The sequence below is a fragment of the Chinchilla lanigera genome, unplaced genomic scaffold, assembly GCF_000276665.1.
Source record: "Chinchilla lanigera isolate Chin_1 unplaced genomic scaffold, ChiLan1.0 scaffold00046, whole genome shotgun sequence".
Lineage (NCBI taxonomy): Eukaryota > Metazoa > Chordata > Mammalia > Rodentia > Chinchillidae > Chinchilla > Chinchilla lanigera.
The window spans coordinates 17,153,276-17,179,611 of NW_004955447.1; the positions used below are offsets into that span (position 1 = coordinate 17,153,276).

General features: G+C 48.1%; 1 protein-coding gene across 3 annotated transcripts in view; it reads left to right on the forward strand.

Moving 5' to 3' along the window:
* The first annotated feature begins 750 nt into the window (after window positions 1-750).
* Lnx1 (ligand of numb-protein X 1, E3 ubiquitin protein ligase) overlaps window positions 751-26,336 on the forward strand; it is a 111,042-nt gene continuing 85,456 nt past the window's right edge. Inside the window, exons 1-3 of one of the 3 annotated variants that reach the window (XM_005392902.2) lie at window positions 1,960-2,934; window positions 17,303-17,439; window positions 17,533-17,774. In XM_005392902.2, coding sequence (XP_005392959.1) covers window positions 17,383-17,439; window positions 17,533-17,774 — 299 coding nt within the window. In that variant the 5' untranslated portion in view covers window positions 1,960-2,934; window positions 17,303-17,382. Of the gene's footprint in view, window positions 918-1,959; window positions 2,935-17,302; window positions 17,775-26,336 lie in introns of those variants that run through there. The other 2 variants (XM_013518520.1, XM_005392901.2) reach the window with 2 other exon arrangements.

Sequence of the window (26,336 nt, forward strand, 5' to 3'; positions counted from 1 at the left end):
CTGCACCAGAGTGATAGCTGCAAGGTTCCAAAGCGACTTCCGCACTCCAGGCACGGTGTTAGCCATGACCCTGCGATGGGACGGAGGGGACGACTCCGAGTGTGTCCAGTGTGTGCCAACCCTGGCCGGTCATTAGCGCAGTGGTTCAGGGTGGGACTTAGGATCTAATGGTACCCACTTAGGTAGCTCTGTGGTTTTATGCCAGCTCTGATAAGATTTTCAGAGTGTAAAAGGAAGGCTGGTGCAGCTCTCCACAGAAAGGACAATGAGGTCAGACAACTGGTCTCCCCCACCACCACGGCACCAGAAAGGAACACAGTACTACACCCCAAGCCCTTTTTTATGTTTTCTTTTGAGACAACGTCTTGTAGATTTGCCCAAGCTTGCCTTAAACCTGCCATCCTCCTGCCTCAGTAGCTGAAATGATGTACACCCAGCCACAATCGGTCGTTCTTGAGTGATCTCTTAAGCTGGCCTGGCCTTCCTTCTCGGTGCTGGTTTCACAGGCCCCCAGAAGACGATGTGAAGAACACCCCAGGAGTGATGAACTTCCTAGTGCATCTCATACCCGTGTGTCCTATATACACCCGTTACTCATCCGTTTGCAATTGAAGACATTCCTTCCTTCGCACAAATGCCATTCCCCAGCTTCCACGGCACTTCCTTCTCAATACGGACAGGAAGAGGCCGAGTGCCGGCTAGGACCTCGGGCAATACGCATCCAATCACAACCCAGGTTAACAACGGCCCTGGTTAGAAACTGCTCAGGCCCTGCCAGTCGCCGGGCGAGCCATCCCCAGGCAAGTCATCCCCAGGCAAGTTCTGGGCTTTCCAGCCCTCGGCCTCCCCACGGTACCAAGTGGTCCTGGCACCCGCGGGACCGCTGCACGAGGTGCCCAGGGCAGCACGCGACACGGGTGAGTACTCACTCCGCGCTGGCTTTCAGAGTTTTATTTTCCCCTTTCCTCTGATGGTTTGGAAATACCTCCCCGATAGTGTCACAGCCCCGATGGAATCGTGGACCTCAGACTGATACTGCTCTTAACCTCTGAAGCTCATTCTAAGCGCAGGACCCCAAGAAGCTTGCCCCGGGACGGCGGCCCTGCGAGGCGGCCTGGCGCTGCTGGACGGCGGCTGTCCTCGAGTGACGCGCTGCGGCCTCCCTCTCCTCCCTCCCGCCTCCCGCTCCCTCGTGTGCGTGACGACAGCACGCGGAACCCAGGCTGGCGTCCGTCCGCGAGCCGCCGACGCCCCCTCCCCACGCGCGCGGCCGAGCGACGGTGGGCGGGCTTCCCGCGAGACCCGCGGGCGAAGGTTCCGCCGCCCCACCCGGTGGTTTGATTGGTTCTTTTGCTGTCCCTAAGAAGGGAGTAGCAAGGCCTGCCTCCGTTCCCGCGGATAGAAACGTGAGCGGTTCTGCGGGCTCCGCGCTCCCAGGCCCGCTCCCGCGGGGGGCTGGGGAGCCGCCCCACCATCCCCAGCTCCCGCCCTGTGCAACTGCGGACGAGCCGGGAGCGGGAGCCGCGTTCCGCCCTGGCGCTTCTTCCTCCGCCCCGCCCGAGCGCGCTGAGCCCCCCGCAGTACGGGGTCAGAGCCCGCCGGGCCGTCCCCAGGGCGGGAGGAAGGGGCAGAGCGTGAGCGTGTATGCGTGCATGTGTGTGCGCGCGCGTGCTTGTGTGTGTGCTGCGTGTGTGCGCGCGTGTGTACATGTGTGCGCGAGCGTATGTGTGTGCATGTGCGCGAGCGCGCGCGTGTGGCATGGGGGCGGGTGTTCCACGTGCACTGCCTTCCAAGGGAAGGAGGCCCCGGGCGCCCGCTGTCCTGGCGGGAGTCGCCCGGGCCCGGCGAGCTCTCTCCAGAGCTAGCAGTGTCCAGGGACTCCCGCCGTAGCCCGCAGCAAGGACAGCGGCCCGGAGCGCGGGGCGGGGGTAGGCAGCCCGCCGGCCGCCCGCGCAGGCCCAGGTGCGGCTGAGCCCCGCCCCACGTCCCGCGGGAGAGGCGGAGGCAGCCGTGACCCGCCCAGGGTCACTCACCGCGCTCGGGACGGAAATAGCTCCGACGCCTCCTCCCGGGCCTGGCAGAGGCGACGTTGCCCTATTACCGCGCGATCATTCAAGTCTGAATCACTTAAACGCCCCTAATTGCAGACCTGTGGGGAACTGTAACCACCGTGTGACTCTAACTGCCAGCGAGCCCAGGTACGAGTGACCACGGTTTTACAGATGCCTGAACGTGGAATTAAACGCTGGGGCGAGGCGTGCTTGAAGATGACTTTAACACGGCCCAGGAACGTAGATTTTTAAGACCTGAATTTGAGCGATCACCCCCCACCTGTGATCCTGGACGGCGCCCCACTTGGGGTTCAATAGACGCCGCCGGAAAAGGCACCGGCTGAACCTCAGATACGTCTAAGCAGTGACTCTTCACACCTACTCTCCTTTCTGTGCCCACGCAAGCGCTGTCTTGCTTCTGTGTTTAAATCTGCCTTTTCACTCCTATGTCGGCACCCGTGAGAGCTGGGGAGGGCCTGGGAAACCCTTGGGCTGATAAACGCAGATCTTCTCATGGGGCTGGACACGTGCTGTGCTCGGAAAAGAAAGTAAATTCCGTACAGCAAATTGCTCTAACTGATTCATGTGTCCTCAGAGCGACTCCGCCTACCTGCTCGCAGGTATCCAGGTAAATGACAAGTGGGCGGGGCCGACTGACTGCTTCAATCGCTAAGGTCTCAGCAATGCTTTATCTGGCCGGGCTTCCGTGCGGTCACGCATTTCCTGCTGCGGGCAGCCAATGCCCTTGTCCCTCCAGGCCCTTGTCCACCGAGCTGGCTTCTAGTCACTGCTGAGGTTGCCTAACAGTCTGCTTCGTTCAGCCACAAGGGATGAGAGCTGCCTGGTTGATGCTGCTTTGAGAGCCCTAGAGACCCTTGGAAAGGTGAGCTGAACTCCATTTTCCTCTGGGCATTTAGGCCCCTGGCCCCTGAGGGATGGATCGAGGAATCTGAATGAGAAATACAAGCCGAAGGGCTCAGCCCTCTGAAAAACTCTTTGGCGGAGGAAGGGTAGAGGATGTCTTTGACATTCTAGTTGTACAATGAAGTTCTCCCAGGCCAGATATTTAATCCTTTTTGTTTCTCCTAATTGTTAATCCAGCCTCTGCTTGTTGAGAAAGTTGATCTGATTTTGTGAAACGCTGGAAAGGAGAGAAGCGGGGAGCTTTTGAAATGTACCGCAAAGAGGTGGACCTGTTCAGCCTGTTTAATGGGCCCTGAGGGCTAACAGGGTTCAGAGTTGTCTTGCGTTTGCCTGCTGTGCTTTTGGTTTTGTTTGGGCCTTGTTTTGCCTCCCTTGTACCTGCTCGTCTCACCAGGGATGATTTTGACCAAAGCCTGCGCAACATTCAGTACTTTTTCTTCAGAAAACCTGTTCCTCACACAGGTAAATCCTGTTGCCTGTTCAGGATGCGCCCCCCACCCCCGCCCAGTTCTCCTCCCTCTCTCATCTCTGAAAAAGTCTACATTTCCTTTGCTCTTCGTTGAGCACCCTTTCACAAACATTTTGCCGCCTAGATTGGAATTGTTTACTGTCAGGCCCGGTCTGGCTGCCTGACGACCTTTGGTTAAAGCAAAGACGACTCCTTCAAGGCCACGGGGTGTAACTACACGCGGTTACATTTTCGAACTCTAATTTTCTAAAACTCTTTCGGTCTCCTGTTAAGAGCAAATGTACCAAAGAGATTGTTCTGCCAAGACATGATCTGCGATTGTACCTGTCAGACCCATTTTTGTTTTCTTTATCTTGACCACCCAGCCTGGGCTCCTTGTGTTCCTAACAAGCCAGCAGCCACAACCCCTCGTTAGCAAGGCGGGGGGTTGGAGGGGATCATATTCCCTACTAGGCCGAACTGGAAAACCTGACAAGAAAAATAAAATGGTGAGGCAATTTAGTCTGAGTTCTTTCATCAGCTGTTTTCTTGTTCTGAGATTTAAATTAGCAGTTAAGTTTGTAAGGGAACAGTCTGTTAAGAATTATGTTCCTATTTATCCACCTAAAATCTCAAACTACTAAGAGTATGAATTAAAACAAGCCAAGGAAACTTTTGCCTTAGACAAAAAGTTCTTTCTTACCAATAAAAAGCTGCCTTCCTCTTGTTGCCAGTTTTTCTCTTCTGGGAAGCTCGTGATGTTCTCCTTTGAGTAACCTTTGTGTTTATATTTTCTCCTGAGCTTATGTTTTTGGGGGATGTGACTGCTGCTTATACCTTAATACCATTCTCACTTGATTCAAAGCTTTGTCAGAGAGAAAGACCTGGATACGGTCTTTCAGAAAGACCTGAATCTTTTTTTCAGAATCTTTTTTCTTTTTTTCAGAAAGACCTGAATCACCTGGATAAAAATCTGTCTGTAGAGTCCAGACTTATTCACAAGATTGTGTTCTCTGTGGGTTACTATGAGCTGATTAGTTCCTTTCATAACAGTTAATTGATGATTACATAAATTTAATGTGTTGAAAGAACAAAGCTGTGGACCTTATACCCCGCAATATAAGAAAAAAAATCCCTCCGGCTAGGATTCAGAGTGAAAATGTCTAGAGCGCAGTTGGTTTGTTGGATGACTTGCCTGTGGGTGCCACCCACGGTGCCTGTGGTAACTCCATGCCCGGGTTCTAGTGGACATAAGAGCTAAAGGAAAACTGTAGAATCTCTTCCACTCATATCCTTGAGCTTCTGTGACCCTCAGTGACTTCATCAGCAGGGCAAGAGTTAGTAACGCTTGTAATGTAACGTGGTCATGAGAGGTAAAGGAGCTCCCTAACATATGCAGTGTCAGGTAGCCAGTGCCTGATGCCAGTGCAGGGCCAGGTACAGTCCAGAGCAGTCTTCTGTGATGGAACCTCCGCGGGCGCTTGGAGGATGTGGTCTGAGCCGATGGAGATAGAAGAGCTGTGGCTGCATGTGTTGGAACCTTGCTTGTTCTTGCGCTTGAAATATACCAGCAGTTTGGAAAAAGAAAACAGGAGGAAGGAGAAATGCTTAAAGGGTGTGACGTCATTAAATGTCCAGGCAGCCAGGTCCCCACTGCCTTGCAGGCAAAGCCTCTGGGAAGCTGAATATTCCTTCCTCCCTACTCCAGGCACCGCAGAGCCAGAGGCCTTCAGGGGAATGTCCTGTTATTTGTGGTAATCTGACTTGGCAGGCGGCCCCGTTTCCAGTTCTTCTATCTCCAGGGTGCAATGGGGACCTGGTCGCTCCAGTCTTACCCATAGGGCCTGCTTTACCCCCGCCTGGCGTGCAGATGGTCAGGTCGCCGGCAGGGATGCGGTTAGTCTGGGTCCTGCACTGTACCCCGGAAGGGCGGCTCATGGGCCTGTTCAGTATGGTGCCCTACTTAGCAGAATATCTTATGCCATTCCATGACCTTGACTCACTAGGTAAAAGCAGGTGTGTTTGTAGGCCCCTGGCAGCTTCTTCTGGTCTCATCCTGTCCCCAAGAGATAACACAAGTTTTCACCATTCAAGAGCCAGCGACTAATGGATTGAGGACAATGGGTTCTAACCTGAAACCTACTGCTAGCTCGTCTAGGGCACTCTGGGAGACAACGTCAGCCTCCCCGCCCAGCCCCTTAGTGTCCTTGTCTACATCCCCACCCAGCCCTCAAAGCATGCTAAAAAGGCAGGCGTCACGACTCGCCTCTGCCCTTGCAGCAGATGCTGGATGGGGTGCCCACCGAGGTGAGTGGCTCAGACTGGACTAGGCGGGCGGTGCCTCCCTAGGAAATTCTAACCTTAGCCACTGAGTTCTAGGTGGTGCGGTGCTGCTGCTCTAGAACAGTGATCTGGCCTCTGCCAGCCAGCTACCTGGGTTCAAAACTCAGTTCCACCAGACGCTTCCTGTGTGCCCTGGAGCAGGGTCTTTAACCCACTTTACTCAGCGCTTCACTAGGATTGTCGTGAAGACGAAATGAGCTGAAATATGTAAAATGTGTAGGCAGGTGACGTGGCACACACACAGTTAGTGGTATTTTCTGAAGGGAAGGCATGATGAATGCAGGAGGCTGATCCGGTTTGACGCCCCGCTCTGCCGTGTAATCGCAAGCCTGCAGAAGTTGCTTAAAATCGCTTTGCTTCAGTTAGGTTATCTGGAAATTGGAATACTTTCCCAGCTCAGCGCTGTTGTGACTAGCAAGTAAGTCGGATGAATGTGAAGTGGCGGGCAGATGAGAAGTGTTCAGTAAGCGTTAACTCGTGTTATCCCAGGAAAACTGTTACGTCGTCTATAGGTGGACTCTTCCGTTATACAGCAGCCTGGATGTAATGATGGGAGCAGTAGTGGGTGGAGGGCGGAAGACTGAACAGAACAGATCTCCAGAAGGCTAGGAGAGAAACTTGCTGACCCCGACGACCTTGTTTATCTGGGCCTTCCAGGCCCGGGTAGCTGCCTGGGCGGCTCCTGGCGTGTCCAGAGCACGTGGGCGGTGGGCGTCTGTGCTGTGAGGGACACAGACCCTCTTGGAGCTGCAGTTCCAGCTTCACGCTTCAGTCTCCTCTCCTCCCTCGCCTCAGCCACAATCTCCTCTTCACATTTGAACTCCCCCCGTAAGGTGGAGAAAGTCAGTGGCCTTCTGGGATCTGGGCCACTTGGAAGGCTCTCTGTAAGGTGCTGCCAGGACGGGACAGGGAGGCTCTCGCACGGGTCTCCCTCACTGCCTGGGCGCTCCCGGACTTCTCGGCATTACGGAACTACTCTTAGTGTTTATGTGTTGGTGTTGCGTAGACTCGCTTTTATGTGGGCGGCAAATTTTATTGTCCTCTGACCGCCTTCAAGCTATCAAGGGCTTTACAAAACTATTCGGAGGGAAGACTGTGTCACTGTTGCGGTGTTAATGAGATTTAACCATCTACCGTCCCCAAAGGATGGGTATTGACGTGAAAACCGTGGAAGTTGCCAAGCGCAGAAGACTGCACTGAGCGCAAATCAGGAACAACACAGATTGCGGGGATCTCCCCCAGACTTCCTACACTTGCCGTGTTTTCGTATCTCATTACTTCCTGCGTGACACAGGACACCACAGGTAGTTAGGTACTGAGAGGCACACTTCAGATTGACATGAGGGAGAACTTCCCACCAATCAGAGTTACCCATATGCACAGGAGGCTGCCCACTGTGTTGATGAGCTGCTCGTTACTGATGTGGCTATTTTTTGGTATATTTTTTGCCTGCTATGTGTTTACCACGTGGATAGACGGGTCGATGGGTGGTGGGTGAATGAGTGAATGAATAAATGACAAGGGTATTTGTGTTTTTTCAGCAGCACATACATTCATCTGTAAAATGAGGGTTATATGGTTGATCTCATAGGATTGTTTTAGAGATTAAATGCACGTCAAATACCCACCATACTATCTTGCAAGTAACAAAGTGCTCATTGAAAGTAACAATTGTTATTTTTATTTTATGTTATATTCTAAAAAGGAAATGAGAAAAAGAATTCCTGCTCCAGACAGAAGGAGGTTAAGAAGCTTAGAGGTTAGGTCCGGATGAGCTAACCTCCAGACTTGAGATCTGCAGCTTCCACGACAGTTCCTTTTTCCTATGCCCTACGTCCTGCCCACCTTCCTCTACCCTTCCGAAAGAACTCGTTGTCCCTACCCAGAGAGCCACAGGCCCTAACATGCCGGGTTGACTCGTACACCGCTCACGGTGACCACAGCTTCTCTCCCATGCGATGGGGACCTGATTTCTTACCATCGAGAGCAGGACTTGCAACACGCACACATAAAGTCCACCATCACCTCTCTCTGCTTCTGCATTCGATCATTTGTCACAGGAGCACAAAAGCCTTCACCAGCAGCAGAGTGGAAACCTTCCAAGAATTTTCTTTAATAGCCTCTTGGCACAGGGCACGGCAACCGTGCAGTGCGTGATGGTGAGGTCTGAGCATGTCATAGCTGTCTGCTGAGAAGACTTGCCTGACTTGCGTATGACTCCTTGTGTTCGGCACGTGGCCTTTTTTGAATAGAACGCTGCATGTTAGGCTCCTGTGTACCCACACTGACACCTGAGTCACTTTGTGTTTTCAAGCTCCCGGTAAGCGTTGTTGTCATACTTGTATCATGTCATCCACATTTTTTATGTGTAAGCTCTGTTTTCCTAATTAGACTTAAACCCGGCGATGATAAAACTGGATTACCTAAGGGAAATCCCACGATGACGTTTAAGACAGGTGCCGCGGGCGGACCCGGCAGTTGGTGGACGCGTGTAGAACGGACACAGCAGGGAAATGTTGAGAGTTCATCTTGCCATCTCCACAAAACTTGGCTGTTTTTTTAAAAATCCCGTCAAGAGAGGCAAAGCTGTTCTCCACCCTGCTTCTGAAAGGCCTTCTTCGGCTTCTAAAATCTGCATCTAATTGGCTAGCCACTTGGGACTCTTTATTCAAGCACTTTCCCGGTTTTCCCACTTGCTGACTATCTGATCAGTTAGTGACTCCAGATGTATTACACTGTCTCTTTTTCATTCCCAATTTTCGGGTAATTTCCTGACATATTTCTGGCCCTTTTAAAGACCCTTTGTGGTTTTTTTTCCTCTGTCTTTCCTAGTGTTAAGCACTGAGCAGGTGAGTGACACTCACAGATTTCAGATTTCATTGACGAGTCACTTACTCCTTTGAGACCACTGATTTAGGAGAAGCAGCGCTGACTGCAGCCTCTGCGGTGGCCTGTGAGCCCCGCTGCCTGCCTTCCCCCTGCGACGCGTGTGCCCCACCGACCTGCACTCAGACACACACTTCCAGCGCGGGTTTATCGTTCAATCCCAAGTGTGACTCTTCTACTTAGACCACTAGCGCACCTAATTCTTCCTGATTGCTTGTATGTCTGCAGGCTGAGGAACAGCCCCCCGCACATTCGTCAAACCTCTTGTGCATTTTAGTTCACTAATTCAAATTTTGTTTATTAAAAAGAAGTCAGCGGCCCTTTATGGCCCTAACCTGGGCAGCTGCTTTCCCCTCAGCAATCTAGGAGTTACAGTCAGGCCAGGGCGATAGTGAGACGCGTGCCCCTGCTAGTGAATTGTTTTAGAGGGCGAGGGATGCTGTATGAAGATATTACCATTGCTGGCCCGTTCAGGTTCTCCAGTGCACTGCTGCTCAGGACGGTGTTCCTGACGGTGATCTGTGCACCGAGGCATTGACCCAGTGATGAGTTTGAAACCAGCTAAGCAACTACTCACCCTTGTAGAGCTTCATCCAGATTTTTAAGGCATCATCAACAGAAAATCTAAAGCTCAGTTTTTGTTTTGTTTTGGTGCTGGGGATTCGAACTCAGGCCCTCACGCATGCTAGGCAAGCACTCTGACACTGACGGCACTTCCAGCCCGAGCTTAGTTTTGTTTGTTTGTTTGTTTGTTTGAGAGTCTCACTATGCTGCCTAGACTGGCCTGAACGTTGGACTTGAGCGTTGCTTTTGTGTCAGCCTCCAAAATGCTGGTGCTGCAGGTGTGCATCACTGCACCCAGCTCAAGCTCAGTTTCTCAAAGCTAAAAAGTTAACTGGGAAGTCATCTGGCATAGGGTGAGCTCCTATGCGTTTGACACACACAGTAAAGCGTTAGGATTTTTGAAGGGATTAAAATATTTTGAACTTCAGTTCATCAAAAAGTACAAAGGAAACACCTCTATAGTAGGGCCGAGCCTCACGCTATTTATAAAATGTCACATTGGCTGGAGAGAAGTCTTCATTGCTTGACTGAACCCTTACATACTCCTGAAACAAAGCTCTTACAGGATCTGGTCATTCTGTGGGCTTCTCTGCAACCTGGCGTTAGGTTTCTCTTCTTCCCTCTCGTTTGAAGCAACTCCTCACGATGCCACCAGCAAACTGCTCACCTAGAGTCTCTATGGGGCACCACGATCGGGCGGCGTCACAGCAGTTTCGACCTGGGTTACGGTTTAGTGGCACACCTGGGCAGCGCTGGTGATTCTACGGTTTGTCGCTGACCCGGCTGGCAACTGGGTCAGGGAAAAGGGAAACTTGGAGACGCACAAAGGCGGTGAGAGTAGAGCTGGAGGTTTGCTATCCTGCTTTCTGTGCTTGGGATTCTAAAAATACTAGTGACAGGGGCTGGGGATTTAGCTCAGCGGCAAAAGCGCCTGCCTGGCAAGCGCAAGGTCGTGAGTTCGGTTCCCGGTACCGGAGAAAAACTAAAAAAAAAATAAAAATAAAAATAAAAATAAAAATACTAGTGACAAGGCCATGCTTAGGGTGAGGCAAGTGAGGCACTCAGCTGGGGTACAAAATGGAAGGCGCCAAAAACCTCAGTAAGCACAAATGTTATGCAGTCTTTTTAAAAATCACAATCAGTGCACAAAATCCACAATGAGCAGAAGATCAGATTGATTTAAATTTCAAGAGAGGATCAGTAAGCCTAGGTTATGTAGCAGTTATTTAAGATCATCACTTAGTCGAGAGAAATTGTCCGACGCCTCATTTTCTCAAAAATGAGATGAGCAAAGAGGCAGCTTTTGAAAATATTGATGAATTTGCTTCCCTTAAAAATCAGGACAGTAAAACTATTTTAAAAATTCTGTTCTCAGTACATTTAAACTTTAAATGAAATAAGGTGTAGTATACCTATGTTTCTCTTTCCCATATTTTCCCCAACCACTTTAATAATCAGGAAAAAGTAGCCATTAAAAAGTATACAAAAACGTGTATATCAAGATGCACTTTTTCCTTTTGCCTCAGATTGCTACTTGGCACACCACAGCACTGTGGGATAAATGTGTCTGTGATTTGGAAATGTGCTCAGTAGATTTTTCTGAACGTAGTTATCTTGGCAAAGAGGAATTTCCCATAAGCTGGGCTTTCCGGCGGACACTCCTCCCTGGGTCAAGGGACAAGTATCAAGGTCCAGGGTGACAGTGTTACCTCCTTGGACGCTTTCCTTTTTGAGTATGTGTGTATTTTTTCTAAGGGGCTGTCTGAGCTTCCAGCTTCCAGTTCTTCCCACTGCCCCTGCAGTATCCCTTCTTGGCCTGTCACTGAGCTGTCTCACTTATGAGAGAATCTAAGAGAAGATTAATGAGTATTTATGCTCTGAGTGGGAAAAATTATCTCTGATTATTCCCTTACTTGGTCTCCAGTTCTCTTCTGTTACTTATTATCAGTACATTTTGAAATGACACTTATCAGAATAAAGGAATGCTTACAAATCGGAGAGCCCCAAATTCCCCAAATACCATTTGTTCTGGGAAATGAGGATGCACTGTGGATTCCAGTTTAGCTGGAAGATGTTCCACACTGTTTAGCTGCTGAAGATGTTCTCCTGCTCAGATAAATCCACCAAGAGCCACTAAACAGCTGCCTTTTCTAAACTGTGTTCACAGCTCTTAAAAGCCTGTACATATCTGCCTTATTGCCTTTGAAATCCGTATATATGGAGAGAGGGGGATTTGCTGTCCCTTGCTTTGCACAGGAAGATTGGTCCAGAGTCCCCATGGATACCGAAATTCACAGGTGCTGAACTTCTTTATGTAAAATAGTTCAATATCTACATGTAATCTTCCGTGTCCTCCCCATATCTAAATCATCTCTAGATTTACTTATAATCCCTAATACAGTCTAATGATATGTAAATAGTTGTTATACTGTGTTTTTTAAGGATATAATGTAGTAATTTAAAAAGTCTACACGTTCTGTACAAATGCAACTTTTTTGGGATATTTTCTATCCACACATGGTTAAGCCTGTGGATCAATGCCCTCACATATGAAGGCTTAACCACATACTGTATATTTTTTCTTTTTTCTCTCCACCTCCCCAACCCCTACAGCCAGGTGCGGGTCCCTCCAAGCCCCGAGACAGTGTCTTTTGCTTGGCCCCCTGCACGACGTGCTGTTGCTACTGAGAAAGCAGGTGCAGTCTCGGGCTGTCTGATGGTCAGATCAAGGGAGCAGCAGCGCCTGGCATTTGTGAGCTCCTCTGTCTGTGCATTGTAAGGGAGACACTGACACATTAGGGAGTCCAGAAACCTGGACACATGTGCACTAACCTGAGGCTGCTCGGCCTGGGGAGGACACGGATCTGCTCTCTACTACTTGAAAGAATAGGAATCCAGATGTACTCCAAAGGTCCCAGGGATAGTACTGTACCCGTGGAGGGAGGACAGGAGTTCTGGGAAGGCAAATTTTTGCTTAATACGTGGACTCCCACACCAGTACTTAGAATTAATACCAAGGAAAGAATCATCTATTTTATAAAATAATAAAGGGCTGTTTTGTTTAAGGATCCTCTCCTAAAATTTTTTTCAGTTCAGAGTCTGTGGCTACGGTGTTTCATCTTTGACAAGGTTAAAATACCACTGAAACCCACAGCCATCAGTAAGGTGGATAGATTCCTTTTATTTTTGTTCAGTTGTGTGTTCATCTTTTTAATTTGCTTTTGCGGTGCTGGGTTGGAACCCAGGGCCTTGCGCGGGCTGAGCAAGTGTTCTGCCGCTGAGCTGCACACTCATCCTGCATTCTTTTCAGTCCCAGGGAATCCCCTTACCATTGTTAGGAAACTGTTGACTCAGACACTTCTAAGAGCTGATTTAGGGTCAAACCTGGTTCTTTAATAGGAGGAAACACTGCCAGGGCAGCGTACCAAATGGTGTGCTTGTCCAGTTGCTCTTCCTGTACAGTATACTGTGACGACTGCATCACACGACCATTTTCCGTAAAGCTCTGCTCGGAAGGGAGGCAGTAGCAAGCTGGGGACTCCTTTGTCCTCACAGGTCATCCTACCCGGAAACTTTGCTGTTGCCACACGACTGTCTTCCAAGCACTGTTCTGAAGGCTGTGTAGTGCGGGTGCTGGTACACATGAGATCGCCCAAGCTCCTCTTGGGTCAGCAGGCAGCTTTTCGCCCTAGTCTGTATTTTGTTGTCAGCCAGTGCTATGGTTTGGAGGTCTCTCTACAGCGCGCGTTGAGTTGTGCAGCTGTGACAGTGGTGAGGGGGGTGAGGTGCCCAGGGTTCTGCCCTCCCCCGTGGACGGAGGCTCTAGACTGGGGCGGTTAGTTGCAGCAGTTTGAGGTTCAGTGCCCCGGAGCTCACGTGCCCTTCGGCTTGCTAGGCTGTGCCCGGAGGCCTTCGCCAGCGAGTCCCGCGTGCTCCCGGGCTTCCTGGTCCGCGGTGTTCTGTTACCGCAGTAGAAGGCAGGCCGAGGCAGCCGGGCGGTGCAGAGTCTGAAAACCACACGCAGCAGCGTCTGTCTAGGCCGGACCAGAAAGCAGCGGGAGGGAGAGCGGAGACGGTGGACAAACTGAGATGGAGATCTCTATTTCTCCTGGAGTTTTGTTGGCGCTGTGTTGGCAGTTCTGGTGATCCGTATCTCTGAAATTTAACTCGGGCGTCTAAGTTAGAACAGAGCGGCGGGTCGTCTCAGTGCCTCCCCTGGCACGCCCAGGGAAGGAGCCCGCTTTTCCGCTTTTGTGCGGTATCGTGCACAAAAGCCTCATCACAGCTCTCCCGCTTCCAGCAGCCAGGCCCGGAAGGCTGCTGCGGACCCTGAGCCAGGGACCTCAGAGCCGGCGGGTCCTCTCGAGCTTTCTAGGGGAGAGAATAGCTGACCTGTTAAGTCAGTGGGTTTGGGTCCTTTCTTCTCAGCTCGGTAGCGAGGCCTGGCCGCGTCCTAACAGCACAGTGCATCGTATGTGTTTATAAGATAGGCGCTGGAAAGAACTGCCAGGTAAATGACATTAATCATATTTTCAAAAATCTTTGCTTTAGAAGCCAAACTGCGTGTTCAGTCAATCTGCTCACAATCTGTTTTTATTCACATAGGCTTTATTTAGTCTAAAGTAAATTTAGAAAATATATACAGCAGTGTTTACATTAACAATACATTAAGAAATTGGTTTACTACGTGGGTAAGTGCCAGAGAATTGAAACTGGCCTCAGATACAGAAAGAGAGAAAGGGAGGGAAAGAGGAAGGAGAAAAGGAAGAAAAGGGAAAGGAGAAGAGCTGGGGTTGGGGCGGAAGCCCGCCCTGCGCTGGGCTGGCCGGTTCCTCAGGGTCTGCCTCAGGCAACGCAGTGCTCAGAGAGTCCTGAGCCCCACCCCCATCTTCAACATATTTACTTGAAAGGGGACCCAAAGAGATGTTTTAAACCTTCTGATTTCCCTGGAATTTTGTATTGGATTATTGCACAATAGGCATTCTGACTCCTATAGTCAAGAAAGATACAAGGAGACGGGGTCTGGAATGCTGCAGTGCAAAAAGTAGCACCGGACAGCCCTGCCTGGTTGGTCTGTGCTTCGGTGTGGCTGGAGAGTTAAATTAAACAGTTTCCTCATCAGTTCAATTAAAAGCAAATCAGGCCTTTGGGTGTTGAGAGGATTAAATGATGTACTATCAACTCCTAACATGTTGCCTGGCACATGGCAAGTGCTCAAGAAGCTATTAGGAAGTAAAGAAAAAAAAGAATATTTCTAAACCTGCAACCATCAAAAACAAAACAAAAACATTCCTCTTAATTAGCACAGGTCATAGAACTCTACTTGTGGAAGAGATCTCATGTGGCTTATTCTGGTCGTTTACAGTTTCTTCTTTTTGTTTAGCTAAGGTTTCTTGAGTGTAACATTATGAGGAACCTGAGGGGTCAATGAAATGAATACAGTCGTGGGACTGGTTGCAAAAGAGGTAATATATTAGCTTCCTATTACTATCATGAAATACTTGAGGCCGTTGACTCATAAAAACAGAAGTTTAGTTTGATTTTTGATTCTGGAGATTCTAGTCCAAGGTCAGATGGTCCCTTTGCTCTGGGCCTCTGGCAGGGCGGGTAGCTCATGGCAGGAGGGTGTGGCAGAGGAAATCTGATCATTTCATGAGCCAGGAAACAGAGAGAGACTGAGCGCCCAGGTCCCACAATTCCTTTCCAGGACTCATCCCCAAGGACTTCCCGCCCGGTCCCACCTCTCAGCATCACCACCCTGGGGGCCAAGCCCTTAGCATGTGGCCTTTGGGAGCCCTCCAAGCAATAGCAAGTGAGCAGGGATGCGCCCCGTCTCCTCCTTCCTTCGCTTCCGTGGAGACTGTGAGGCATCTGTTACCTTCTAGAACACAGCTTGAGAACCCAAAATCTGGGACGGGAAAGACTCAGAAGCGTGTTTTCGGTGTTACCGGGAGCACACGGGGGCTACACGACAAACTCTTCCAGAGGAAACCGTAAGACCTACAGCAGGGATGGCGAACCTTTGACAGCTCTCAGCGCCACACACAGCATGCTGCAGCAAGTGTGCCGTGGGCTGCCACCACTGGCCTGACTTCAGTTCACCACATATGAACCCTTTTCCTTCCCCCATAGTGGGTGACAACCTTTCGGGTGGCCTGATTCCATTTTCTTGATTATGGCATTAATGAAAGCATTTCCTGTGAGGTTCCAGTACCTTCCATCAGACTGGAAGACAAATAGCAACTGTGTAGTTCTCCATGGAAACCCCTTCACCCCTCCCCGTGCCCTTTACCTTTGGCTTCTGTGGTCCTGTCTGGTGCTGAGTAAGACGCTGTGATTTCTAAGTGTTTTCACATTCAACCATTAACCTCAGCTCCTCCTCCAGAGTGCTCTTCCAGGCGCACCCGCACAGTACAGCAATGTAAACACTGGAGCTGACTCAATGAAAGTTCGAAGTTGATGTATTTTTTTTTGAGATAAGGCTGTGTTTGTACAAACAACCTCAGACTTTATTTGGAAAAGAGAAAAAAGATGTAGCACAGTTTATGACTGCCATGCTGTTTCCACATGTGGCTAGTTTCCTGTTATGTGATTCACGTTCTTGTGGAAAGCATAAGATCTTCTTATTTGCTTTTGGAAAAGAAGAAAGTTGAGTCAGGGTGAGGAGGAGGCAGGATTTTTACTCATCATGAGGACTGACCCAGCGCTGCTCACCTGGGCCCCTGCTTAGTTGTGTAATGTACACCTCCTCCGGGGCTGGGGGTCCTCTGAGAGAGCAGAGGCACAACTCTCATGGCGCCCTCAGAGGATCCCACTTCAGCCCACTACCTGCCTCACTGCTGCTGCTTGAAAGATATTTATTGACTGACTATCTGAGAGCCTTCCTAGATGTAAGTCAAATATGTTTAAGAGCTCCACTATTTTAGACTCCTATCGACAGCAGAGATATAGCGGTAGTGTTCTACTGATTCGAAAGAAATTTGTAAGCAATAAAACAGCACTATTAGAACAAAGTTAAAAGACCCCTTCTAGAAATTAGGTCTTTAAGTTTCCCAGCCAATGGAGCTAGACTGAAAACAAAATTCTACAACAAATACATGTGAAGATAGTAACGACTACTCATTGCACAGTTAGTAAGTGCAGGGCACCAGGTGTAATGGTCACAACTACAGCCCCAGCTACTTAGAGGAGGATCAAAAGTTTAAGGCTGCCCAGGGCAACTTTGCAAGACTCTGTCTCCAAAAGGATTGGGGTAGTAACTCGGGGACAGAGATCTTGCATAATGTGTGCAAAGATCCTGGGTTCAGTACCAGTTAGTACCATAAATAAACAAACAAATAGTAAAAAATAAATGGTGAGCACAAATCTAAGAACTTTCTGTCACATGTCATTTCGTCTTCACATCAGTCCTACAAAGTCGCCTTTTATTATCTCCACTTTGCAGATGTGGAATCAGGAGCTGAAATCATTGGCCCACAATGATGGTGGTGGGATTTGAACCCGGGGCAGAGCACACTGAGCCAATGATGGATAAGCAACTGGCTGCATGAAATACATGCATAAGAAAACAGTGCTCTGACCATAGTAAGAATACAGAAGCCCCAGTGACTCTTGTCTCTCCTCTTATGATTTGGTTGAAGGCTCTGATGTCCTACAATTTCTCATTCCTGATTTTTGGAGAAGAAAGATGAGGTAGAAGGAGCCATTAGAGTGTTAACTTTTCTTTCCTTTGTCTGATCTGATGGAATTTTACACACATAGGTCACATACCTATTTAATTTGATTAACAAATTACATTTCTTTGAGCACATTTTTCTTGAGTTGCTCACAGCATTTCACAGATATTACTTAAATGATTTCACCACACCAACATGAAGATGTTTAGGTAAACACTGCTCCCTTTCAAATGAGGGGCAAAGCTGGACACATTGAGCCAAAGTCACTCCAGAGTGAACGCTAATCCCGGACTGTCGGAGCCATAGCTCCGTCCACTGTCCCTTGGCAGCACTGTTCCTGCTGATGCCAGGATAATTCTTCTGTGTGCCGTGAGGCAGAGATAAGTCATCTTGTTCTGTTACATTTGCAGGTAGCTCCTGGAAGGTCTTGACTTCCTCCTGAAGGAATATCATTTTCCTGGGCCTCCTGTCAAACTGTTTCTAGGCAACCATGAACCAGCCAGACCCTGCCGATGACCCAGATCCGAGGGCTAACCCCCTGTGTGTGGTATGTGGCCAAGTCCACACCCCCGAAGAGAACCACTGCTACACCTACGTGGAAGATGTGGATGATGACCTCATATGCCACATCTGCCTACAGGCCTTCCTGCAGCCCCTGGACACCCCGTGTGGACACACCTACTGCAGCCTCTGCCTCACTAACTTCCTGGTGGTGAAGGACTTTTGCCCCGTGGACCGCAAGCCCATTGTCCTGCAGCACTGCAAGAAGTCCAGCATCCTGGTCAACAAGCTCCTCAACAAGCTGCTGGTGACTTGCCCTTTCACGGAGCACTGTTCTGAGGTGCTGCAGCGCTGCGACCTCCAGAACCACTTCCAAACAAGGTAGGCTCCCCACTCCTGCCACTCCAAGAAGCCCCCTTGCGGGTGCAGTGGACACTCACGAGTCCGGAGGGCGGGGCTGGTGGCTTCTGGTGCCAGAAGCCACACAGGTTGCCTGTTCCTCTGTCTGATTCTTTACAACTAATGAAAGGACCCACCAGGTGTTCGTGCTGAGAGTCAGTGGCATAAACAACAGTTGTGTGCATGTGTGTTTACAGGGTTTTAATGTAAAATAATTATAGCAGAAACTATCATTTTAACCATTAATGAATGTACAGTTCAGTGGCAGTAAGTGCTGTGTGCAACCATGAGCACCATCCATCTTTAGAAGTTTCTCTCTTTTTTATTATTTTAAAGAGAATAGTGAAAAAAAAGAACCCTTCTTTCCAAGTTCAAACTCACCATGAAACAAGAACTCCCCATTCCTAGCCCTGGGCAACCACCATCGTACTTTCTCTTTATGAATTTACTGCTCTTAAATACATCGTATGAAATAGAATCATGTAGCAATTGTCCTTTTGTGATTGACTTCTTTCCTATATGTGTGTTTTGAAGCATGCAAGATACAAGAAGGAGCTGCTGACAGCTTCCTCTGAGATCCTGGTTCCCCCAAAAGGTCTCCGTGTCAGCATTTGTAATGGTTGATATATTGTGTCAACTTGAGAAGTTTAGAAATTTAACTCAGTGGAGGGTCAGGGTCCTTACTTTGTAAACAGCCTGAGTTTGTGGAAGAGGAAGCCACGGAGATCATGTAGGCGTCGGCGGATAGCTGGCATACAGTATGAGGGAGGAAAAGAGGCTTGTTCCACCCTCTTACGCACTTGTTGCTTTTGCTGTCTTCTGCCACCTTGAACTGTTGTCCCTGGGTCATGCCATCTTGCCAGCTGATTATGGGCTGAAACCTCCACAAACTGTGAGCTGTGAAACCTTTCCTTCCTTCATTCTGGGTGTCAGGTATTCTGTCTCGGCAACAAGAGAAAAGTAACCAAGACAGCATTGCTTACTTTTTCAGTTTGACCCATGATTATTAGATTTTCCTCTGTACCAGAACTGACAAGGCCCAGATCTTCTCTGAGAAGATGTGAGATGTTTTCAGCTAAGTCTTTTTTTTTTTGTTTTGTTTTGGTTTTTCTCCGGTACCGGGAACCGAACTCACGACCTTGCGCTTGCCAGGCAGGCGCTTTGCCGCTGAGCTAAATCCCCAGCCCCTCAGCTAAGTCTTAACAAGGGAAGTTTTAGAAAATTCACGTCCTCTGAGTGACTTGTGGCTAGCTTTCTGGCCCAGTCACACATTACTGGTAGGGTGATGGTGTGCCTGCTGCCGTGAGTGGCTGGCACCACCAACCCCCCTGCCTACTTCTTACTCTGTCCCTTTAAGCTGTCGTGTCCCTGGCAGTCCTCATTCGAACAGCCACGCAAGCACTTCTGTTAAAACATGTGAGGTACCAAGTCAAGGGTGAACAATGATACCACAATTATTTTGTAAGAGGAAATTTGGAGCCTGGTATTTATCTTGATTCTTGTCATGACCAGGGCAAGACGCAGGTGTGGGTATTTTTTTAAAGGTCACATACTTCAGGTCATGAATCTGAGTCTTTGTCCTTTGGGACATGCATGGAGTCTCTCAGTTTGTACCGAAAGCAAGGGCCTGGGCATAATGCGTAGCACATGTTTCCCATGCTGATTGTGCCAGTGGACTCTTTTCTTCCCAGGATGTTGGGCCAAATGCCTCTAACATGGGTTTTCAGATGAGCTTCTATGAATGCTGGGGTTTAGATTAGAATGTCCTCCCTCCCTGCGTCCTGGGAAGGAGGAGGGGGCAAAGGAGAAGGGGAAGACTCTATCTGTGACCTGTGGTGAAACTGTTACCCGGGAATGAGGGGTATTGTTAGAAGGAAGTACATTGGCAGTTTAAGGTGAGATAGACTGACAGGTGCTGGTCCAAGCAGGGTCAAGACCAGGGCCAGATTGGGTGGGGGAGGGGAGGAGCACGAGGAGGGAGCCGGGCAGAGCTCCCCTTGCACACATCCCACTCCCCTGTCTGACATGCTGTAATGTTGGGAAGCTGTATTAGTTCTCTGTTGCTTCTGTAACAAATACGAACTTAGAGACTTAAAACAACTCAAATGTGTTACCATACAGTTCTGAGGGCCTCACCAGGCTCTCATCAAGGGGTCAGCAGAGCTGTAGGGGAGAATCCCTTTCCTTGTCCTTTGCGGCTCCTAGATGTTGGCTGTCTCCTGTGGCTTCCTCCGTCTTCAGGGCCAGTCAGGTAGCATCTTCTCGTTGCCCCTCTGACCTCTGCTTCTGTGACCGGGACATCTCCACTGACCTTGACTCTCCTGCCTCCCTCTCATAAGGACCCATGCAGAGCCTACCTGATAATCAGGTATTGTGTCCTCCTCTGGAGCGCCTTGATTTAATCACATCTGCAAGCTCCTTTGCCATGCAAGAGACTACATTCACATCCCCATCAGGGAATGGACATCTTGGAGGTCACTGTTCTGCCTACTACAGGAATAAGAGAAAAGAGAGAGGAGATGTCTTAGTTACTTTTTTTCTCATTGCTGAGACAAAATAGCCAACACCCACAAATTAAGAGAAAAAAAGTTTATAGAGGTTTTAATCTGTAATCAACTGGCTCAAAGCAAGGTGGCATGGCAGAGTGACATCACAGAGGAGAAACAGTTCATGGTGGGCAGAAGGAGCAACCACAGCTCTTTCTATCCCTTATGTCTTATCTAGGCTACTTCGAGCAGACAGGTAGCGCTCACACCCTTAATCTTGGTGCCCTTCATCTTAGTATTGTATCATATCAATTACAATGTCAAACGCTAGATCCAGCTACCTCTGGAAAAGCCCCATCTCTGACCATATGAGGCTTTCTACACACAAGCCATAACATTCTGCCCGTGGTATCCCTGAATACTTAAGGGGGCATTTAGTAAAAGGCATTTACTAAAAGGCTTTTAGTCTATCTTTAAGAGTTACCACAGTGTTGACAGTTTTAGCATTGTTGAAAAGTGTAATCTAAAATCTTCTCTGAGATTTAACATAAAATCTTAGCTGTATCAATGAAAAGAAAGTTAAACACTTTTAACATTTAATGGCACAAGATAGACATTTTTATTTTAAAAGTCATAAATGGGGATAACAAGGAATAGAAACAAAGAAAGACCAAGATCTGCCAGGGCACACATTAAATCCCACAATTCTACTTTTAGCATCCTTGGTAATCTTTTACAAGTTGTGAACTCCAGTGGGCTTAGGTGGCTCTGCCCTTATGGCACTTCTGGTGGTTTTAGCTCTCATGGCTAAAAGCCAAAGCTCTTTCTTTGGCTGGTTTTGCTTACTCCCTGCAAATTTCCTTGGACAATCTATGTTCTTGGCTTCTTCTAACACTTTGGGGTCTCTACTGCACCTTTGGCTTCACACACACAGCTTTACACATTGACCTCTCAGAGGCATACTGCCTGGGCTCCCACGCCTTCTTCTGAAATCTGGATGGAAACCTTCTTGTCCTCACAAGTCTTCCATTCAGCATGCACCTAAAACCAGCACCACATGGATGACACTAAGATCTGCCACCAGCTGGAACAGTAGGCAGGTTCCTTCTCTCTTGGCTGTAGGGGTCCAGTGCGTATGAACTAAATTTGGAGGAACAACTTTCCTAGGCCACCGCCATTCTGGAACATGATGCTTGGTGCTCTCAGTCTCCCTTATCAAAGCAAAGTCTTTTACTTTTGCAAATTTGAGGCTGATAAGGGTGGAGTCCTTCTGCTTTTTGTGGTGCCCTCAAGCCATCTTTTCTGTTGTCTTTTTTTGAAATATTTGGCTTTTTCTTGCTAGCCTTTTTAGAAACAATTTTTCCTCTCTTTCATCTTTGCAGTCCACAGCTTTACTAGAGCTTCCTTTCTGGCCAAACTCATAACATTTTGAATCATTCTGTTGGACTCTTTGCTCTTGATTCTCAAATTAATCTGGCTAAAAGCCCCCAACAGTAGCCATGCCACCACCTCAACATTAGACTTCCTTGAAAAATTTTTTTGCAAGAATAATTAGTCCACTACCCTTAATCTTAGTCTCAGGCAAAGTCTCTGTATACAAGCAAAATGCAGACAAACTTTCTGCCAAGGTATAATACACATCATTTGGAGTCCAACAACCAATGCAGTTTTTCCCAGCAGAAACTTCCTGAGCCTGATCTTTACATGCAGGATTTTTATCAGCCTTCTGGTCTTATGAACTCTCACCAGAATCTCCCATGAAAGACAGCCTAAGATGTTCCAGCTCTTCTTTTTCAGCTGAACCTTTCAAAACCCTTCCCACAACCAGTCCCAAAGACTTCTGACCCACATTGTCACGTATAGTCACAGCAATGACCCCACTTCCCTGGAACCAAATTCTGTCTTAGTTATTTTTTTTTCTCAGTGCTGAGACAAAATACTCAACATCCACAAGTTAAGAGAAAAAAGGTTTATTTATCTCAGAGTTTATGGATGTTTTATTCTATAATCAGCTGGCTCCAAGACATGGTGACATGACAGACAGGAATCACAGAAGAAAAACAGTTCATGGCAGGCAAAAAGTATCAAAACAGCAAGTAGTGACCGCAGTACTTTCTATCCCTTATTTCTTATCTCATTGAGGTTTTGTTTTTTTGTTTTTTTGTTTTGGCACTGGGATTTGAACTCAGGACCTTACACTTGCCAGGCAAGTGCTTGTGCCACTGAGCTTTATCCCCAGGCCTTATCCCTTATTTTTTATCTAGACTACTTAAGACAGACAGTACTAACACCTTAATCTTAATATCACATCAATTCCAGCATCACACACTCCAGACCCACCCACCTCTGAAAAAGCCCTACCTGTAAGTGCATAAGCCATCTAAATAGGAGCCATAACAGGAGGAAAGAAATGGTGGCGCTTTGTAGGGAGAAAGTGAGAACACCAATGCGTCCCCTCATTTCTCACTGGGGAATGGTTTGGGCGCCAGAATGTGCCTAAACATGGGGAAGCAGGGGCCATGGATTTGAGGGTAAAGCAAAGCAGAAGTGGGGAGGGAAAGGCTAGAAGGAGACTGCTGTGGGACCTGTGGGGTCCTGGGAGAGAGGATGCCGGTGCATACTCTGGCCCAAGCCAGGCAGGAGTTTCTGTCATCTCTCACTCAGCCATGTGGCCCACAAATCTTGAGGAAGCCTGGGAGAAAGGTTTGAGGAACACTTGGCTGATAATGATATGCACAGGAAAAAGCTGCAGTGAGGGAAGAACCCCAGACTGACAGAAATCCAGTCCCTGTGTGAGTTGCAGCGTCAGAGTCTTTCACAGGTCCCTCAGCAGCTCTCTGAGAGGAAACCCCCCCTCAGGGAAGCATGGGCCCCCACCCCTGCCCTTGCACCTCCTCACACTCCAGCTTCCTAACTAGGTCGCAGCCAGCATTTCCCAAAATGTATTCTATGTATTAGTCATCAGATGCTTGATACCCACTCTCTCCCCTCCCCTCCCATCCCTGGGTGCTTAGTGCCAAAGACCAAGATGTGAATACATGTAGGGCCTGATTCTGGATCCCTCCGATCAGCCAGACCATCTCTCCCTGCTCTTAGAAAGGCATTAAAGACATGAAACAGCTGACACATCAGGAGCCCTTTCAGCTGGAAAAACCAAGAGGTGACTAGGAGATAGCGTTTTCCTTCCTTTCTTATATGAGGCCTTCGTGTTGGTAGCTGCGTTGTCATATAGAGAATATGTCACGTAGAGAAGTGTAGAGAATCGCTTTTGTTTATCAGGAGCTTTGCTTTATTGATCTTGAAAATCACTTTTGTTCAGCAAGTATTATCTAAGCAAAATAGCTTTTAATTTTATTTATTTTTAATTAACCAAAGTGATAGTATGCACACTCACCGTGTTTTAAAACATGTATGTACCATGGAACGACTAAATCAAGGTAATTTACATTATTACTTCACATGCCTGTTTCTTGTGTGATGGAAACTCTTCAAAACCTATTCGCAGTTTAAGAGTGCAAAGTGCATTGTGTTACTAGTTATGACAAAGCTGTACAGTAGATCTGTTGAACCTACTCCTGAGTTCTAACTGAGACTTTGCACTCTGACAACCATGGACTTGAGTCTGGGGCACAGTCAGCTTGCTACTTGCACAACTACTTATACAGCTATCTCTGGTCAGACTAGAGAACCTCTCCTCTGGAAGTAACCCTGAGCCCATGAGCTAGCATTTGGATTCTTCTGGTTGATTGCATGGAATTCTTCTTTGTTAGATGCTTGTAAACTCCCATGACATGCGTCCCCTGCAGAGAATTTCCATAGGGTGATGGTTTCTGCCAGTGGATGTACGGGTGCTGCTGTGAATACCCCCCAGAGAGAGTGTGGAGGTCAAGCTTCACCTTCTTTGAGCCTGAGTGGAAGTCATCCTAGGGCAAAGACCACATCTTCATTGTGTAAAATCCTCTTCTGCATGTACGGTATTTACCAAGGTTCCAAGGTTTTGCCTATTTCAAATGATCTTTGAAAGGTAAAGGAGAGAAGCTGAAAGCAACCTGCAGAAGATTGTTTCAGAGGACAAGTCCCTTTGCCCTCAGAGTCTCTCTCCCTCTCCGAAGCTGCCCCTCTTTGGGCACTTACTAGTGTGAACAAAGAGACCATTGTGCAATGTTCTGAAAGGAGCCCGGAGTGAAAATGTGATATGACTGACCCAGACACACCCAACTGAAATTCTTGTGGAAGCTTTGCTTAATTAACATTACACTTGCTATCTTGGAAGCTTCTTCTCCAGAGATTTCCCCAGGAAATCTTTGCTTCTGCCGGGGCCCTTTTCTGTAGTATGTTTGGGTCAGCACAGGTTCAGCCCAGAGGATTTGTTGTAGGGGGAGAATCTGGTGCCAGGTTATCTGTGGAAGGTTAAGTCTGTCCCTAGTCTTGTGGGTCATTTCTGCCTGGCTGAATAATCGTGCTTTGGCATAATCCTAACTGTGACCTTGTAATCCTGAACCCGCCTTCTTTCTGGCCCCTACCTCACCTCTTTTTAGGGAAGGAAACAAGAAAACAAGATGTAGTAGGTGATGTCTAAAGTGACATTTAAGTATAAAGAAGGCTGCCAGGTAAACTATGGGTCCCAAAGATTAGGATCGGTGCTATTTCCTGGAAAGAAAGCTCTAGAGTAAGTCCATGGTCATTTGGAGGTGGGGATTTTATCCCCAAGGGATTGTATTAACGATGGTTACAGATGAAAGGAAATAGAACATTCAAATTATATAGGTCTGGCCAGGTAGAAGTTCTGTTTATTTTGTTTATATAACACAAAGTATTGGGGTAGAAAGCCTAGAACTAGGATGACGGGGCCATCATGCCATAAGGAATCCAGACCCCTCTGGTTTTGGTTTAGCTTCTGCCCTTAAGTTTGTTACCTCAAAATCTCAAAAATGGTTGCTCGCCCCAGCATCACATCCCAGTTCCAGGCAGAAGGCAACAGGCAGGGGAAAATACATTCTATCCAAACAGAGACCCGGTCCTTGAGAGAGCTTTCTGAGATGTTCACGCAGTGACTCTGCTTATTCCTCCTGGGCTGGTATTGTGCCACACAGCCACCCATCTGCAAGAGAAGCTAAGCGCGTTGCTTCCGTGAGCAGTTTGGGTTCTCTTACACGAAAGGAGAGATTAGTTCTTGGCTCGGCAGCTGGCAGCAGTTGCAGTAGTGACATAGAGCAAGAACAAAACAATACCTTTATTTTTACACTGCAGTAACAATCACCAGTTTTATCCCCCCGAAGCACAGCAAGATGAATGTGTTGGCACCCTTCTTTTTCATAGAAGACTTATCAAATGTCAGTAGCAATCTGACTCATCCAAGATGGTCAGAAATGCAGCCCAGTGCCAATCCTGTTACTTAGGGACCATGGTCTGTTCAGTAGGACCCGGATGTCCAAGGGGAGCACAACTCAGAACTTTGTGAAGCCCCATATTCAGGAAAAGATTATAACGTCATTTGCCCCATTGTGTAGGAAGAAAGAAGGGATATGAAGAGAATAACAAAGCCTTTCAGAGATGGGTGCTGAGCCGCAAGCTCAGGTCCTTTGCAGCTAATACTACCAATGAATAATAATAGCGGACCCTCACTGAGCCCTTTGTTCTTTATAAGCATGATCTCATTCTACCTGCATAACAAGGTGCTGAGTGAAGCACTATTACTATTGCTTTTTCTTCTATAGAGGAGGATACAAACATTTAGAGAGCTTAAGCAACATAGCCAGTGTCACACAGCCAGTGTGTGGCAGAACTAGGATTCAGATCTCAAGCTTGTCTGACTTCAGTACCTAAATACCAAATCTGACTTCCTTTTTACTGTTTTTCACCAGTTCACTCTGGCATACCAGCCTTACATGAACTAGAATTCAAATTTGGGCCTCAGCACAATTAGAAATTATTACATGCCATGCTTTATCAAGGTTCCCTCCCCCTGTGTCTCTGCCTCTCTCCTTCCCTCCGCCTCTCTCTCTCCCCTCCTCTCCTTTCCTCCCTCTCTCCCTCTTTTTCCCTCATGCAGGGAACA